Source organism: Cloeon dipterum, chromosome 2, assembly GCF_949628265.1.
Source record: "Cloeon dipterum chromosome 2, ieCloDipt1.1, whole genome shotgun sequence".
NCBI classification, from domain to species: domain Eukaryota; kingdom Metazoa; phylum Arthropoda; class Insecta; order Ephemeroptera; family Baetidae; genus Cloeon; species Cloeon dipterum.
The window spans coordinates 10,692,226-10,709,991 of NC_088787.1; the positions used below are offsets into that span (position 1 = coordinate 10,692,226).

General features: G+C 34.7%; 3 protein-coding genes and 1 long non-coding RNA gene across 4 annotated transcripts; all 4 read left to right on the forward strand.

The window, feature by feature from the left end:
- Positions 1-1,474: 1,474 nt before the first annotated feature.
- On the forward strand, positions 1,475-1,848 carry LOC135936155 (uncharacterized). Its single transcript, XR_010574289.1, has 3 exons — positions 1,475-1,564; positions 1,617-1,695; positions 1,765-1,848. It is a non-coding gene; the product is annotated as an uncharacterized LOC135936155 (long non-coding RNA).
- LOC135937485 (uncharacterized) lies at positions 1,845-4,265 on the forward strand. Its single transcript, XM_065480637.1, has 9 exons — positions 1,845-2,084; positions 2,524-3,263; positions 3,314-3,352; positions 3,410-3,440; positions 3,505-3,563; positions 3,617-3,719; positions 3,776-4,020; positions 4,075-4,149; positions 4,203-4,265. The coding sequence occupies exons 2-9, from the start codon at positions 2,676-2,678 to the stop codon at positions 4,263-4,265; spliced, it is 1,203 nt and encodes a 400-aa protein (XP_065336709.1). The 5' UTR covers positions 1,845-2,084; positions 2,524-2,675.
- Positions 4,266-4,308: 43 nt separating this feature from the next.
- On the forward strand, positions 4,309-7,702 carry LOC135936154 (uncharacterized). Its single transcript, XM_065478868.1, has 13 exons — positions 4,309-4,375; positions 4,428-4,524; positions 4,579-4,796; positions 4,990-5,068; positions 5,135-5,184; positions 5,244-5,279; positions 5,331-5,451; positions 5,524-5,633; positions 5,968-6,036; positions 6,157-6,190; positions 6,252-6,328; positions 6,378-6,480; positions 6,541-7,702. The coding sequence occupies exons 3-13, from the start codon at positions 4,734-4,736 to the stop codon at positions 6,783-6,785; spliced, it is 987 nt and encodes a 328-aa protein (XP_065334940.1). The 5' UTR covers positions 4,309-4,375; positions 4,428-4,524; positions 4,579-4,733; the 3' UTR covers positions 6,786-7,702.
- Positions 7,703-8,753: 1,051 nt separating this feature from the next.
- On the forward strand, positions 8,754-9,777 carry LOC135935624 (MICOS complex subunit MIC13 homolog QIL1-like). The gene is made up of 3 exons (XM_065478097.1): positions 8,754-8,828; positions 8,885-9,029; positions 9,513-9,777. Exons 1-3 carry the CDS (start codon positions 8,809-8,811, stop codon positions 9,699-9,701), a joined length of 354 nt encoding a protein of 117 aa, XP_065334169.1. The 5' UTR covers positions 8,754-8,808; the 3' UTR covers positions 9,702-9,777.
- The last annotated feature ends 7,989 nt before the right edge of the window (positions 9,778-17,766 follow it).

The window sequence follows — 17,766 nt, forward strand, 5'->3', positions numbered from 1 at the left end:
TGTAAAAGAAATTGTCATTTTGGTTGTTTACTGTACATAGCTATATAGTAATGATAGGTATTTTAAAATAGAAGAAATGCACACAGGGTTCATCTTTAAATTTTAGAAACTGTTTCTTCAATTGAAAGAATATAATCATAGGTATTGTTGCGAAGTTATCATACCCGTCTGAAAAATCGATCGTTACGCTTCTGGAAAAGAAGTACACTTGAATTATACGTCAGCGAACAAAAGGTACACCTGCAGTTTTCGTGATTTTACATGAGGGGTTTTATTTTGTCTGCTGCTCTAACCAAGCACACACCGTTTTATCGAGAAGAGGATAAATGGCCCTTTAATTGCCAGCTATATATATTCGTAGCTATATTATTTTAAAATTTAATATCTAAAGCGAAGTCAGATAATGTTGAATATATTTAATAGCAGACAGGTTACTGGACAAATGAATGACATAATATGCATCACTATCCATTTTTTATTTTTTTTTTTTTTTTTTTTTTTTTTTTTGTTAAAGATCTTTGCCACAGTATAAATAATTGATGGTGGAAGAGCAGTTTGGCTTTATAAATCAGCGGCTAGCGAAAAATTCTTGACAAATTCAGAAACATAAAAATGTGTCTCAATATTAACGCTTAATCTGAGGATCTCCGCAATTTCGGAAGACAAACTATTACGTTTAAAATCAAATTTCTTGGTAAAGGACTTATGACAAACTAAAAAATGAATGCTAATTTCGGCTGAAAATAACCGAAGCCGAAAAATCCGCTGGAGACTCCTATTTCACGGCACACTCTGTAAAGCAATGTAGGCATTTGGCTGATCACTTATGCCTAATAGGTTGCATACCTTTGGAACTCTTTGTTAACGCAGGCTCCACCAGAGTGAAGCACACGATTGATGAGTTTCAGAGTTCAGATGCATGCAAAATTGAATCAAACTATTTATTTATTTAACCACAATTTCTAAAATTCTTTTAGCAAAGTTTCCATCCCAGCAGCTGTCAACCAATATATAGTACACGTATCTTAATTATTTAACTTTTTGTGAAATAGGTTCTACACACGACGATCATACTTATAGTTCTTTTAGCAGATATCCGCTGCCCCTAAATCCAATAGGGATGTATTGAATTGTAAAAATGGTCAAACTAATAAATTTAATGAAAACGTCAGGGCAGAAAAAATACAGGCTGAGCTGATAAAGACGAATTCGGGTATCGTTAAGGAAGATTAGGGGAAAAAGCAAAAAGAAACAAGCAAATTGTAGACTAAAATTGTTCATTGAAAGCTTTTTATCACTTAAATTATGTCAAATTGATCGTCTTCTGGAAATCATTTTTCAGTCGCTCACTGCACAACTACAAAATTTGTATTTTTCGAGCGGACCAACGTTCGAAACTGTATTGAAACGGTTGTAACAAACTGTATCATCCGTTCTGTTTTTACCTTCCTGTTCTGTTCGCCATCGACAGCTAAACAGTTAGGACGTAAAATTTGTCAAAATGTGGGGCAGAAAAACGAAACTTTTGGTAACTTTTGTAACACTCATCATTTTATTTGGCGTGGTAAGTAATGAAAATATGAAAAAAGACAAAATAATTTTTTTATGTTTTTTAGTTGGTCCAGTCTTCTCAAAGAGGACTACCAAAAAAACCAATAAAAAATGCAAGAAATTCTCAACAAGCTGCAAGAACTCGTAACTCAAAGAAATTAAATAATTGCTTTCTTAATCTTTATACACGCGTCCTCTCTCCCGTTTTTCCAGAGAAGTTTAAAAACAGAAGAAATTACATTATCAAGTGCTGTGGGAAAAAAACGTGTTTACCGGCTCATCCAAAATTACGCGCAAGCATCATTGATTTTTTAATCTTTCTATCAATATATTTATTCTTACGCTCTCTCATCAGTCAAAAAATTTGGAAAACCACACAACCGTATCATCCACAGAAGTCAAAGAAACTTCCCAATCGCCTAATCTAAAACAAACAACAGTTGACCTTCCAGAGTCTTCAATTCAAGCAACCGAGCAAATCACAGACGCAAATAAATTAACGGAAACTACAGCATATCTTGATCCCACGGCAGGTAGAAATGCAATGGTTTTTTCCTCTTGAATAAAATAAAAAAAAATCAATTTTTATTTTACCCCGTTTTCAAATGTCAAAACGGATATGGCACCACCATAATATATATTATTATTTCTGCGCCTATTTCGAATCTGAGCCTGTCATACTACTGCATGTTCTAGAGTTTCTAGACTCTAGACGTGAAGTTAATTCTTTTTTTATAAGCACGAAATGACCGACATTTAAAGAACGGAATAGGGAATTTTCATCAAACCAAATCAGTAGAACCAATAGATGGAACGATTTTTTTCCCCAGCACATCAATAGGAAATATTTCGCGTCTGACGACATCGGAGCGGATATAGGCAATTTAAAATATTTTGGAATGCCTTCTGTTTACAGCTTCAAAATTCATTCCACGTCCTAAATTTCTAAATTAAAATGTATCATATTTCCAGATAAAACAGATGTTGTCCCACTGGTTTCACACGAAACAGATCCATCCACAACATCTAGTAATGTTGTAACAGAAGAATCGACATCAGCCCTTTCCAGTTTACTGGAAACAACTCTTGCCGCAGAGACGTTATCAACAGGACAGCAATCCGCAATGACTACAGCCAATTATCAGCAAATATCAGCCACACAAGATTTAGCAAATCTCACTACATCTTTCAAAATTTCAAGCCCCGCGTCGAGTGCTTCAACTCCAGCAACAGTAACTCAAAAAATTACTACAACACTCAAACCATCATCAATCACTACTAAACCATCATCGATCGGAGTATCAACAGTTCCAACCACAACAAAAATCACTACCAAAGCCTCGACTGTAGTGGTAGCGTCGACTAAGATATCTACAAGCAGCTCAGCCAAAATTACATCAACTACAACAGCAAAACCAATAATTACAACAGCAAAACCAACTACAACAGCAATATCAACTACAACAGCAAAGCAAATTACAACCGCAAATCCAACTACAACAGCAAAACCAACAACAACAGCAAAACCAACTACAACGGCCAATCCAACTACAACAGCAAAACCAACTACAACAACAAAACCAACTACAACAACAAAACCAACTACAACAACAAAACCAACTACAACCCTTAGAGCATTAACAAATCGGCCAACTACCTTGAGAACATCTTCAACCACAACCACTACCACGTTTAGACCTCTTACCAAAGAGGTGCAGCATGCTAAATTTCCAATTTGCTCTTTATAAAATTAATTTTTTAGAGACTATACACATGCGGTTCTGCCCAGTGCACAAAAAATGTAATTATAGCTTATCTTCGTAAATATTTTTTAAGTCTTTTTTTGTTTTTCATCCAGGACACGTTGGCAAAAAGTGATCCAGCATTTGGTAAAACCCTTATCCTTATATATTTTTACATTTTTCTTCATATTGTAACAACGCATAATTCTAGTGTATCGCTCTACTTGGTACACTGCTTGCGGGAAATCATTCATTTTCGGAACAAAACTCGTACAATTGTGCTAGCTATCGCTATACTCATAATTATTATTTTTTTAATTCAGGTTAATTGGGAGGAAAACTTTAAAATGTGTTGCAGCGTAGGAATGATCCCAATTTCAATTGAGAGTGAAGCAAAGCGCTCATGTTTAGCGTCTCTTATGAATTGTGAGTTCCTTTCTATTCTCTTTCTTTGCGCAGTATCATTATCATCGAGTTTCCAGCAAAGTGGCCTTTTAGTATTTATTATTGGACATCTGGCAGAAAACTTTTCCATCCAAACTCGACTTTCGAGTTTTGCCTTTCTAGCGGTAACATTGTGACAAACACAACAGCTAAAATTTGGGCACCTGGTGAGCCTGTAGCAATGTGGGATAGGCTGTGCCTTATGTTGGCGCTTGACAAGGACAAGAGAAATGCGTTGATGTATGCTAGAAATTGCACGGAACAATACATCTTCGCTTGCCAGGTAGACAACTCTCAAACCAAACTCACTATTTGATGTTTTTAAATTACGCTGTAGGGCCCGGTGACCACAACTCCAGCTCCCAATCCACGATACAAAAACTGCGAAAAGGTTTCAAGGTGCACGAAAGATGTAAACTATATCTTGTATCGATATAAGCTTTGGAGTTAGAGTCATACTTTCAGAGCACCCTGTTTAGAGAACTGGTCAATAAGGCTGTAGTATTGAATGGTCTGATAAGCCAGTAAATTAAATTATTAAAAATAATAAATAATTCTTAATTGTAGATCATCAGAAATATGGAACCTGGTTATATCAGTCTGGCAGAGCGTATTTAATCAGCCCTTCTGCTGCCAATGTATGATTTTTTTCTTCCACTAAAATCATGGATTTCAAGCTTTTGGATTCAGTGGACAGATGCTTCAGCTGCGTGTTGCAAAATCGGATTAAAATTGCTCAGCATCGACTACAACTTTAAATACGACAGCCTGATATCTCTCTTGCAAAGTAAAATTGAATTTTAACGAGCGGAGGAGCCAGGTAATCCAATCGTCTCAATAGAAGATAAAAACATCGCCGATACGTATTGGACATCTGGCGCGAGGATCGGTGATAACAAAGTTTTCGGTTGGTGCTCGAGTGACAGGACAGTGAGAAATGCGAAATGGGCACCAGGCCTGCCAGGAAACGCAGACGACTGTGTGGTGGTTAACTTGATGGACAACAAGGTCCAGATTGCAGACAAGGACTGCAAAAATACTTACAAGTATATTTGCGAGGTAATTAAATTAATTAAAATTGCTTCGTTTTTCTCTTCCCGTGGATAATTCTGAGAATAGAATATATTCAAATCCATTAAATTGAAGATGTAGCAATTTTTAACTACATATCAGCTAATAATTTTATGCAGTTTAAATTTTGGATTTTAAAAATGTACCTTTTAAATTATTTTTTATTGTATTATAAAATCAGGCGAGAGATACGAGGACATCAACATCACCTGGACGTGCGATATTAATCGAATGTGGCCTTCTATACAATATAACTGAAGGTTAAATTAAATTTAAAAAAAAATTTAAAAAAACTGCAATTCAATAAATAAATTAACAATTTTTAGATCAAGTCGATTCGCTGTGGTCTTCTAGCGCATTTGACTTGCGTCTAAAGGTATCTAATTTTTTTAATTGAAATTGAAAACATTTATTTATCTTCTGAAATCTCAAAAGTGCTTTGTCAAGTGTGTTGGCGAGTTCGGGAATCTGGTCAGATTTTTTAATTGTACATTTAATGCACTATATTTTTCCGCCAACTAGATAATTGATGGTCGGGTTGTGACGCAAGAAATGATTAAGTTGGCCCAAGAACTGTCTCTCGGCGCTGATATGAACACGTACACCCAAAACGTTGCTATTGCCTCTGTTTGTGGAAATCAAGGTATTGTTTTGATGATTTCCTGCCAAACACAGCGCTTACCAGGAATTTGTTTGCGTCACGCGATTTCATCAGTCGGCATGGACGAGTGTGACACTGCGTCATTAGCGTTCTCCTGCGTCCAGGAGCAGTCCCCGGATATTGTCCAGCGCGCCATGCTGAACCAAGAAAATAGCGGCTCAATAGTGCGACGCAATTATTATCATACATATAAGAGTGCTTCATAATTAATTTAATTTGTTATTTTTAATGAAAATATACAATATAACCAAAAGAAAATCAATAGGACCACAGAATAAATCAGCTCTTTTGAATAGGAATAATTAATTTTACATGCAAATGGCAAAATATTGCGAGACGAGTGTCTTTTAGACATTTGCCAAAATGACGAACTTCCAGGATATGAATTAAAATATCTAAAAAGGAGCGATAAAAATATTAAATCATAGAAAAATGATTAATTCTCTTCAAGGAAAAATAGATCAATGTACATTTTACAGTTTAAAATAACATTTTCAGGACTTTGCTGCGTTACCATCAGCACAGTCTCTTTGTCGGGATCTCTCATCTGTGGCCTCTAATTTGAACGTATGTATTTTAAATTGAAATTGGCATTTGCTTACTTTAATTTTATGCACATATTTTGAAACGGTACCCGTTTATCTGACATTACACTAATTTCATTACTTGACATGTGGCACTGTAAAGATCGAGTGCAGGAAAGCCTATGTGAATCAAGATCGTAAGAAGCGTGATCTGCTGTTGGCGTATTTAATTACAAAAATTTCCTTCCAACATTCCAGCAAATCCATGTGGGAGAAGAGCGTATTACAACGTTTGCGGAGGTCGGAATTACGTTTTGGTTGATAACCCTTGGACGGTGAATGAAATTCAATAAGGACAAGGTAATTTAATTATCATAAATACAGAAAGGTATTGGGCCAGCCAACGCAGCGTGCATGGATTTGGGTCTGAAACTCGCTTCGTTTGAAACATTTGAAGAGTTCAAATGTGTCACTGACATGTTTGCACGTTAGTCAACAACTCAGTTGAATTATTACAGACTTAATAATTAATAAATTAATTAATCAGTGCCATCTAGAACAATCTATATGTGGGTATCTGGATCTTTCTGGAATATGGCGACCAAGCCCGTATGGTGTGGCTCAAACACCCCTTTAGACACTACAAAGTATCCGTGGAATCTTGATGGCAATGGGAAACCAGCTCTTACGGGACCGGGTATTTTCGTTCAAGTAGTAATCAAGTCAAGTGGTTCATTTTTGAAGAATATTCCTAATAATAACCAAACTTGTGGCAGTCTCTGCGAAAATTAATCATATTATAATAGTTCTATTTTGATCGCAAAAAAATATTTGTTGTGCTGCATAACCTGTATAAAATCACGCACAATTATAATTCGTTGAATAAACTGGTTTTCATTGAATAACGTACAGCTATAAGTAAAATAATTTAAACCGTGAAAAATACAAAACGATTCTGAATGCTATTTTACGTGTGTCCGTACGTAGGACTTTATTTAAAATGGAATGATAATGAATCACTCATAAAACAAACCACTCCCGAATCTTGTCAATCAACCGGGACCACCGAGAAATGAAAGAATTATGAAATTTGTAAAAATTTTGAGGATGAGGATAGACATGTATTTACTCGATTTGCATGCCATGGATATCACTATTTGTTATGTTCAATTCAGATGTATAATTATTGTAGGATAATTGTAAATTTAGATTTTGTGGTGAACAGTGTGAAAAGTATCATATTTTGAAATGCTTAGCAAAGAGAATTAATTTAAGGAGAAGCAGCAAAGAGTTGTAAGAATTGATTGTAGGATTAGTGTCGCACGCATATTATGCGTTTAATAATAAATTCATTCAAATTTGTATAAATAAAAAATGATACAACTTTCACTAAGTTAAATAAATATAAAATATATCATACAAATATTTTGGGAAGTGCCACCTGCATTGCAAAAGGGCACGGATCTATGTAGCTAACAGGTTTTCATCGTGGAGAAACAGGAAATCTGAATAAAATTGCATATTAATACTATATTTTGCAGAAATTTTAGCATTCTTGGGTCTCAAATGGCCAGTGGCAAGGTCACCGACTCTTGATTTTTTAATAGTTAAAATTAAGCTAAATAACTCCCAATTTTAACTGCAAGGAAATTTATGGAATGAATACTAGGCCTGAAAATTTTGCAAGATATTAATAGGAAATAAATTTATCGTCCCTTCTAGAGACTTATTTTCGAATTTTACGAATTTTATTTATTTAAAGAAACAAATTATATTTATTGGAAACCTTACCAGCCCGGAAAAAGAAGAATTATCACCGCAGGGTTTGACAAAAAAACTTGTCCAGTGGGTTTTCCCGGAAATTTCGTACAATATTCAGTTTTTCAATGTCTTTGATATTGATACGTATGGGAATTTTGAGTCCCTCTAATTTATAATTGATAATTGGTATTATTAAGGGAATTTTTTCCTGCAAAAATCTCAGGAAAACTTGCCCGTTTCCAATTTAAGCATCTCCTACATCATAAGAAGCACGAAAACTTTATATAAACGGCAAAAATTATCCAGAAAATTTTATAATGATGCTCGTTTTGATATAAGCACCAGCCGTTAATTCTTCGGAATTGGCTGGACTTCCAAAGATTACAAATAAATATTCTTCTTAAAAAAAAAATATATAGATTTAAATCAACATTACAAGTAGCTTTCTCTGATGTCAAATGTTTTTCTAGCCCTCCGAAGCTCAAGATTTTTAGCACAAAAATATAGTTAACTAAGACATTTTTTACTTATTTTTTAAGTCTCAATTAAAAAAATTTACCTTTGGTCAGTGGCTTTAACGAGTCATAATCACGTCTAGAAACAGATAAAAATTATTTAAAAATAATCGAGTGGGCAACTTAGAAAGATTATTTGTGCTCTAATTAGCTTTTAGACCTGCACTTTTTGGTAATATTTTTGAGACTTAAAAAATTCAAAAAATAGCTACAGTCTGGGAAAAAATGAGGACGGTAAACTGTGCGAACCCTTTATTGAAAGGTTTTTCTGAGCTCTTTTTAATTAACAGTGTATGTAGTTATTTAATTAAACGAGAATGATATTAAACAATATTTAAAATACTGGAGCGCCTGTTCAAGTCGATGTAGGCATTTTGCTCTGCACTTTTGATACGCGGGTTGTATACCTTCGAGCTGATTGTTCCTGCTGGCCTCACCAGAGCGAAGCACACGACAATGAGAACGCCACGCGCCACGCCCCCTTTTACAGTCGTTTGTTGACATTCAGAGGTCGAGGCTGCCGGTCGTGCACCGAAAAAATGCTGTCCCGGCTTTTCTCGTGAGTGTTTGCCGCAGAATTTCGGGGTAGGAGTTTCAGAATTGATTTGTTCACAGGTGGAGCGTGCGAGGCGGACTGGCCGGAGGTGCCGTCTACTACAGCACCCAGGAAGGCCTGTGGGGCGATGCAAAGTCCACCATTAGCATGTACGAGAGGACATGTGACAAAACTAAGAGCCTCGTTAAGGACGTTCCAATTGAGGTTCGCTGCATTTATATTTCACAAATCAAGTACTAACCGAAGAATGAATTATTAATTAGTTTGGTTGTCATTATTAAACAAAAAATATTCCTATTTTATGGCTAACAATAAGGAAAATGTTGATCAGGTTAAAACTAAAATTTAGTACTTTTATCAACAAGATACTTTTCAAAGCAACCAGTTACATACATGTCTCACTGAGTAATAGTAAATTAAATGTTTTGAAATAATTAATCTAAAAGTTCAGGAAATATTTTATTCAACTGCGTTAAAATTAAGCTTTTAAATCCAACTAGACCAGCACAAACAGACACTGCTAAGTTATTAAGAATTGCTACAGATATTTCAAAACTCGTAGTTAAACAAAAGTTTAAAAAAAATAGATTTTTCCAGAGATTTTTAATTTTTTACCACTTGGAAACTGTTCATGTTCAACCTCATTTAATTGTATTCCACAATTAAAAATAAACTTATTATTTGCAGTTTCCAACCATTGATGTACCCAGACCCACTGAAATCGGAGCATTTTGCCGTGTGAACTGGAACAAGGCTGTCTACGCCGCTTTTGATGGCTTGTCAGCGGCCCCCAAGAAAATTAGGCAGTGGACATCTTGTGGCTATGACAGCATAGTAAAGCTCATCAACGAACCACCTAAGCCAGTGCAGGGATAAGCATGTTGCGTTAAAACTCTCCTAGTATTAGCGTGTTGAGAAAATTGTACAGAAATAAAGCGAGCATTAAATCTTACGCCTAGGTATTTACCTCCACTCTGCCCTTAAGCAGTAATTTTAGAAAAAACTGATTTTATTTAATTAAATTTTTCCAATTTAAGTCAAAATTTACTGCACATTTCTTAAACTTGTTTAACAAAACAGTAATAAAATGACTATTGCAATTAATTGTTCGTTGCAGAACTATGTTTAATCCACCGCTAAACACTACCTGCTCAAATTATTAGTAAATCAGTTAGTATGTTTATCGTTGAAAGACCTCTCTTACTAATCATCAAAATAATATCACAAAATTTAATGTTATTTTACTCTGTCGCACCTAATTTTGACATTTCACGTCCCATAAATTGTTAAAAAAAGGAAATTGTACATTTTCATGAACAATATTGCGACTAGATATAAAACCAGATTTTTTACCAGGTTGTGTAAATACGGAGAGAAAAATTCGAAAAATTCATTCATCTCACTGTATAATTTCCGTAATCAGACAAAACACTATCTTTTCCAAATTATAATTAAAACGGACTTCATTCTCGTTGCTTTAATGAAGTCCGTTTTAATTAAAATACAACAACCACGAACTCGAGTGAGTGGTCATGATGCATTTTCTGGTTAAAACTGGTGCCTGTGTCTGAACGAGTAAAATGATTATAAATTACAGTAGCACCATATTGCCAACCATTTCTCAATTTCATTAAAAATAATATTTTAACAGACGTTTTGATGCGAAATTTAATTATTAAAAGGAACCATAAATCAACGTTTCACTCAATATTAATTATTGAATTTCAAACAGATTGTTCCAGCATGATAGAGTGGTTTTGAATTTGAACGTGTGTGGAACAAACTTTTCACAAACGCCGGCATTTGATTACTAGGAAAAATGTGCCCAATTAAAAGTCACTTTTCCTTCATGTCCTGCCGCGGTAGCAACACATAACAAATCCGTGTCAAACTTGAATGCTGACGATCGATTCGCTGCGAAATGAAATTTATTTCTTGCTTTTGCAATTTCTCACAAACATTGCTAATAATTTTCTCCAATCATCCCAGCATGTATGTTGGAAAGACAAAGATGCAGTGTAAAACAGTGCAAAAGCAGAGAATTTCGGGAATAAAGTGGGGTTTGGATTCGGTCTTTATATTTTTTAGAGATAAATACAAAATTTATAGCACAATTATGCGATTGCAACAGTTTTAGATTTCAAGAAATTAAAGGCGATACATGCTGTGTGTTATGGAGGAATCGTTTTTTTATGGTTTTTACGTCTATCGAGATAAGCGACATTCTCATTGGGAGCAACTCGCGACCCAATATCATATATACCTTAAATTAAGTTTCATTTTAATCCATTAGAACCACGAATCAGTTGCCGTAAGATTTTGATGATTTCCATTGGTTTTTTAATTTATTATACGTATATATGAGATGTGTTGCATGATGCACAATTTATTTTATGTTTTGATGAATACAGCAGCCTGAAATGAAGGAAAAACAAATTCAATAAAACAAATTACAACAAGAAATAAATCCCCACCGACACATCAATATAATATATGAACCTCCATTATTTCTACAGGTTTGATCCGCGAAAATTTTCAACCATATTAGATTGGCATCAAGGGATAAGCATTCGGTGCAGAGTTGACATGGCTCACAAACAACGTTAGATCAACTATGACACATCGTCGATTTGTTACTAGGAAATATAATACGTGTCCAATTAAATTTTTCCAGGCCTTTCACTTCCTGCCCTGTCGATAGCGACACATTCCGAACTCGTGTCAACTTTAACACATAATCTACGATACTGCGGTGATGACGACGTGCGGCAAAATTAAATTAATATTTCTTGCTTTCGCGATCTTGGTGATCGTTTTCGGAGAGTGCGGTAAAGTAAGTGCTTTTGCACCTTGCTTTTCTTTCATCTAATAACGAAATGACTGCGTATTTTTTATTACAAGATAAGTGGCCGCTCTGACATTCGGGATGCAAAGAGATCCAACATCAATGTTGTTAAATTAAATCAAATAGCAAAATCTCGTAAGTGGGATATTTTAATTACTTGTTTCTACTGCCCCAATTCAATTTTGTAGAAAAGGCAAAAAATGTTAGGCGGATCCATATTATTAAGTGCTGTGGAGGGAAATCCTGCATTCCAAAAAAATTAATTTCTCATGTGAGAACCATTTTGTTCAATTTTAGTTAACTCTTTTTATCTGAACACTTGAAACTCAGTCAAAAATTGTTGATAACCGCACGACTCCAGCGAACAAGCCTCCAGAAATTAGAGCGACGACGCTAATACCTAGCCGCGAACAATCCGTTGCAGAACCTTTTACTGAACCTTTGAAAGTGAATGTGGAAACCACAGAATCCCAAGGAACGAAAGATAAAACTGACTCTATACCAGGTATAAGCATTTGATCATGACACTAAAACTATAGGCGCGAACAAGTCGTTGCAGTACATTTTACTGAACCTTTGAAAGTGAATGTGGAAACCACAGAATCCCAAGGAACAAAAGATAAAACCGAATCTGTACCAGGTAAGCATATGATCATGACGCTAATAACTACAGCCGCAAACAATGCGTTGCAGAACATTCTACGGTATCTTTAAAAGTGGAAACCACAGAATCCCAAGGAACAAAAGATAATACCGTATCTACAGTATCTACATCAGGCAAGCATTTGATCATAAAGAAAAAATGCCCTTTTTTTCAGCGTCATTTTAATTTAAACAATAAACTACAGAAACAACGCTGACCACAACCTCTTACACTACGAAGGCCCCTATTTACTTAACAAACAGGCCAACAGTCATCAAAACATCTACAATTCGTACTACAACCATATCTGTACCGCTGACAGCTGAAGTGCGAAAATTCCTTATTTTCGCTTATTGTATTTATACATATATACATAATTTGTTGCAGAGATTGTATTCTTGCAGTTCCATTCCATGCGACAAAAATTCATTTTACGTAATTTTCCTCGTCTTAATAGGGCTGTGAGATTTACTCGATTATTTTGGAATCGACAAACCTTTTTAGAATGTTTTTGGTGAAAAGAGTCAGTTTTGCGCTTCGTTTAAAACGCAATAATTCACACTGTCTTTAAATGGCACTTAATTTTAATTTTTGCGGGGATAATATGGTATTATATTTACACCAGTCTAATTTTGCAGATTAAAATAGCTTAATATACATCATTTGGAATTATAAAAAATGAAGTCATAAAGTTAGAAACAAATATAAAATTTTATCAATATTCACCACAAATGGTGAATTTTATGTTTTTTAAATTTCAATTTTAACAAGAATGGCTTTTGTCCTGTTTAGCCATAGAAGAAAAGTTCTAATTTTTCTCAAAATGCAAAAAATAACTCTCCTAATTGAAACAAATACTGCATTTAAATGATTTAAATTAATTTTGTAAATTGTGTTTCGGTAACGTTTCAAACCTCTGTATTTTATAAAAATTGATGCATTGCTTACACGAAATCACAAACTTAATTTACTACCAAGTATAACGTGTATCATAATTATTATCTCGAATTAATTCAAAACTACAAAACGCATTAAAATTTGTTACATAATATCCCCCAAATATAAAAAGGCTAAATAATATACCATTAAAAAATCAGCAAATACACGGAGCTACATTTGAAAAGGTTTTGGACTAAAATGTAATGAAAGAATGTGTCCAGGATGTAATATTTTACATGAAAATTTAAATATAAATGAAGATAAATTAATGAAATTTTTCCAAAAACGATTGAAAAAAAGATTTGTACTTTTACCAACGGATTTTTGGCCGACATGCAGTTTAAGACCATTTTAGATAATATTATAATGATGGTTTATTGATTTGAATCTGATTATTTGATTGGATCGTAGCCCAGAAATACAATTTATCGTCTAAATTTCACAGCCCAAATTAATTTAAATTGCACTTTCAATGAGTACAAATTTATCCACTTAGAAACATTTGGAGGCAAGTGATCCAGCAATTGGTAAAAGAAGCATTTATTTGTAACTTTACATAATTTATTTCACGAGCAACTCAAATTATCTAGAATATCGCGCTACTTGGTTCAGCGCCTGCGGCAACTCTTTTATATTTGGAACGCAATTAGTACATTATTCTTGTCGACAGAATTATTATTTTACGCAGGATTACATTTCATTAGCTTACGTGGGAGGAAAACATCAATAAGTGTTGCAGTATTGGCATGATTCCGATATCAATAGAAAATGAAGAAAAACGTTCTTGTATGGCGTCCCTCATGAAGTGTGAGTCCTAATTTATTGTTCGTCTAAAGATAAATGTCGTTGATTATTGGATTTTAGCCGACTGGCCTTTTAGCATGTATTATTGGACGTCCGGCAGAAAACTGTTTCACCTCAACTCGAGTTTCGAATTTTGTCACTCTGGTGCTCAAATTGTGACGAGAGCGACAGCTAAAATTTGGGCTTATTTGGAGCCTTCGCGATTATGGGATAAATTGTGCATTCTCGTATCGTTTGAAAAAGACCAAGCACGAGCGCAATTGTTTGCAAAAAACTGTTCTGAAAAACATATTTTTGCCTGCCAGGTACGCAACTTATACACGCGGTTATATTGTCTTTATTTTTAAATATGAAAATTTTAGGGCCCGTTGACCACTACTCAGCCACCTAATCTGCGTTACAGCAATTGTCAAAAGATATCAAAATGTGCGAAAAATGTGAGACTTTACACTGCATATAAAATATATGTATTTTGACTTGGAAAACTATACAATAATCTTCAGGACGCGTTATTCACTTCATTGCCAAATGGAGGCGTTTTGTTGAAAGGTTTAAAATGTTTTATATACAACCAATAGTAAATAACCAAGTTTGGAAAATTAATCAGATTACATGAGCTATGGATCGTGGTTAACATTGTCAGGCAGAGTTTACTTGATCAGCCCATCAACAGCGACTGTAAATTATTAGCTTCGAATTGGCATTTTACAAAAGTTCTTAGTGTTCAAAGTCGCGAATAAATGGCACCAGCTGTTACCTACTTTTTTTAAGGCACTACTTATTCCGCTGCGATTGAAGGCTCAATCCTTCTGCTGGGCATTCTGCACCTAAAATTGTATCTTTTATGAATCTAAAATTGGTTCAGTCAACCACCGTAGAGCCGACGAAAACAATTTTTCAATCTTTCCTACGGTGAATGGTTGGACTGAGTTTTGTTTTCAACTCATCAAAAGAAATAATTTGAAGTGAAGATTGCACAACATAAGGATTGTGTTTTAAATTGCAGCAGACGCGCCTCAAAATAAAACGTAACCGCTGGCGCCATCCATCTAAGGGTTTAATCATATTGTGAGTGTATGCATTTTTATATAGTGGAAGGATGCTGCGGCTGCGTGCTGCAGTATTGGACTAAAACTGCTTAGCATTGACTACACCTTTAAGTACGACAGTCTTGCCACTTTCTTGCAACGTAATGAAATTTTAACTTTCACTGATAAATACATTATTTCATCGACTAGAAAATAAAATTAAAAACGACATTTACTGGACTTCTGGGGCAAGAATTGGGGACAACAATATTTTCGGATGGTGCGCGACCAAAAAAAGGGTCAGAGATGCCAAGTGGACGCCGGGTCTTCCAGGCAGCGCTGATGACTGCGTGGCAGTTAGCTTGATGAACAATAAGGTCCAGATTGAAGACAAGAGTTGCGAAAGTAGTTACAACTATATTTGCGAGGTAAAATTCAAACTTGGTCTTTAAAATTAATATTGTTGCTGTTGTTTTCACACAACTTGACAATTTAATACTTTATTTCACTGCATCTTTTTGAAAAATTCCATTGTTCATTTTAGGACGAGATTTAATGAATATTCACAGTTAATTTGATTGCAAAGTTTGAAATACCTTCCCTGGTGCGGTGAAATTTCAGTTTCGGAAAAAGGTCTTGCGGCTTGTGCTATTCCATGTTATTCTGTTTGAGAATGTCATGGCTCATTACCAATTATTGCTTTAGCATAAATGCCATTTCTCAATCAGAGAACCAGCATTAAAAAATTGAAAAATGAAAAACGCAAAATTATCTGTCTAACAAATATGCCCTCTGCCATCTCTGACAATCGTGGGTAGGCAGAAACGCCGATTATTGTTAAGAAATAATAAAAATTTCGCTAGTTGTTGATCCTAACCAATAACGATCTGTAACTAATAATGCTTTTTGTCATTAATATAATAAGGGAAGAGATATGAGTACGTCATCAACTGCTGGCCGCGCAATTTTGAACGAATGTGGTTTACTTTACAATATAACCCAAGGTATACTTAAAACACTTAAGAATCGTGTAATCGCTGAAATACAATCCAATTAAATATTCATCAATTAGAACAAGTTGATTCCCTTTGGGCCACAAAAGAATATGATATACGTCTAAAGGTATAGATGATATATTATCAAATAATGTAAAAAAAACTAATGACATTTTTGCTAGTGTTATATGCAGTGTGTTGGTGAATTCGGCAACATGGTTTTATTTATCAAATCCAAAATTGCACATAAATGAAATTAAATAAAATGTTTCTTTAGATGGTTAACGGTCAAATATTAACACAGAATATGATGAACATGGCTCAAGAAATGTTTTGGGAAAAAAATTCAGACACGTCCAGCAAAAACACCGCTACTGCTATCAAATGCGGAAATCAAGGTATGAATCTCGTTCTTTCCTTTGCACTTTCACGCTGTGCCAATAATTAAATTTACGTCTACTTCATCAGCCGGCATGGATGAGTGCGACACCGCATCTGTCACTTTCTCTTGCATCCAGGATGAGTCACCGGATATGATTAAACTTGCTTTGTTGGAAGTAGAAAGAAGCCAGTCGGTGGTATAGCACAATAGGGTTCAAAAGGACAAAGTCAATCTCAAATTTAAAAATACGATAGCAAAAAGAGCGAGTTGCAATGAATTATTTATTTAAAACGCAAAAAATCATCAAGCAATTTATAGATTTATTTAGAAATCTTGCACGATTTTCTTTTGGCCCTGATGGTTTTTTTATTATCTAGAAACACACACACACAAATATATATATATATATATACACACACACACACACACACACACACACACACACACACACAATTGCGCTATAATCGATACGTGATATTTTGCAGTTTTTGTATGGCTCGTAATAAAAATACTATAAATGTTCTATATAATCAGGCCTCAATAAATCAGAGCATTTAAGATCTGTTCGCATATAATTCCGATCTTAATTTACATCGTTGATAATTGTATTTGATTGATATTTATTTCGCAATACCATTAATAACATAATTAATCCAGCAGCTAGTTTGCATTTATTAAACACATTGACTCGCCCCATTTTTATTTTCTGTTTCTTTTCGACTTAACATAAGAAATTAAATTTAAATGCTATTTGATTTCATATTCCCAGGAATATGCTGCTTTGCCATCAGCACAGGCTCTTTGCTCAACAGCGCTATCGACAGACAAAGTAGTTGTGCGTATTATTCGTATATTATTAAAATATTTATCGAAGCAGGCAAAATAGAAGTTCGTCTTGTTTTCTCTTGAAAAGCTCTACATATTGAAAACTCTCCTTCTATTTTTATTTATTTTTCCTTTGAGCATTAATAATAATTAACTATTTCTACATGTGTGCTGCTGTTAAGGAGTCATATAGGAATCGATATTTGAATGAGGACCGTAATATATGCATGACTTTTCCCGATAATTTAATTAGTTTCCATGCATAATAGCAACCCCGGCTGGACCTGTATTATCATATTACAACGTTTGCGGAGGGCGAAACTACCTGTTCGATAACAACACTGTGTTTAAGGATTCGGTGAGCATAGAGGATATAGCACCCGATCATTGGGATCTTTTACTAAAATTTTATTGAGAGATGCTGTAAATAAGGGATGGTATGTTAGGCGTTCCAAAAATCCCATAGTGATAAACTGATTA

Excerpts from the sequence above, each read along its gene's own strand:
- LOC135937485 (XM_065480637.1), top strand. The coding sequence starts at position 2,676 with ATGACTACAGCCAATTATCAGCAAATATCAGCCACACAAGATTTAGCA. Across the intron at positions 3,720-3,775 it reads TTTAGCGTCTCTTATGAATT|CAAAGTGGCCTTTTAGTATT; the intron begins GTGAGTTCCTTT and ends TCGAGTTTCCAG. Across the intron at positions 4,150-4,202 it reads TTTCAAGGTGCACGAAAGAT|AGCACCCTGTTTAGAGAACT; the intron begins GTAAACTATATC and ends TCATACTTTCAG.
- LOC135936154 (XM_065478868.1), top strand. The coding sequence starts at position 4,734 with ATGGACAACAAGGTCCAGATTGCAGACAAGGACTGCAAAAATACTTAC. Across the intron at positions 5,185-5,243 it reads CATTTGACTTGCGTCTAAAG|TGCTTTGTCAAGTGTGTTGG; the intron begins GTATCTAATTTT and ends AAATCTCAAAAG. Across the intron at positions 6,329-6,377 it reads TGGTTGATAACCCTTGGACG|AAAGGTATTGGGCCAGCCAA; the intron begins GTGAATGAAATT and ends TCATAAATACAG.
- LOC135935624 (XM_065478097.1), top strand. The coding sequence starts at position 8,809 with ATGCTGTCCCGGCTTTTCTC. Across the intron at positions 8,829-8,884 it reads ATGCTGTCCCGGCTTTTCTC|GTGGAGCGTGCGAGGCGGAC; the intron begins GTGAGTGTTTGC and ends ATTTGTTCACAG. Across the intron at positions 9,030-9,512 it reads TTAAGGACGTTCCAATTGAG|TTTCCAACCATTGATGTACC; the intron begins GTTCGCTGCATT and ends TATTATTTGCAG.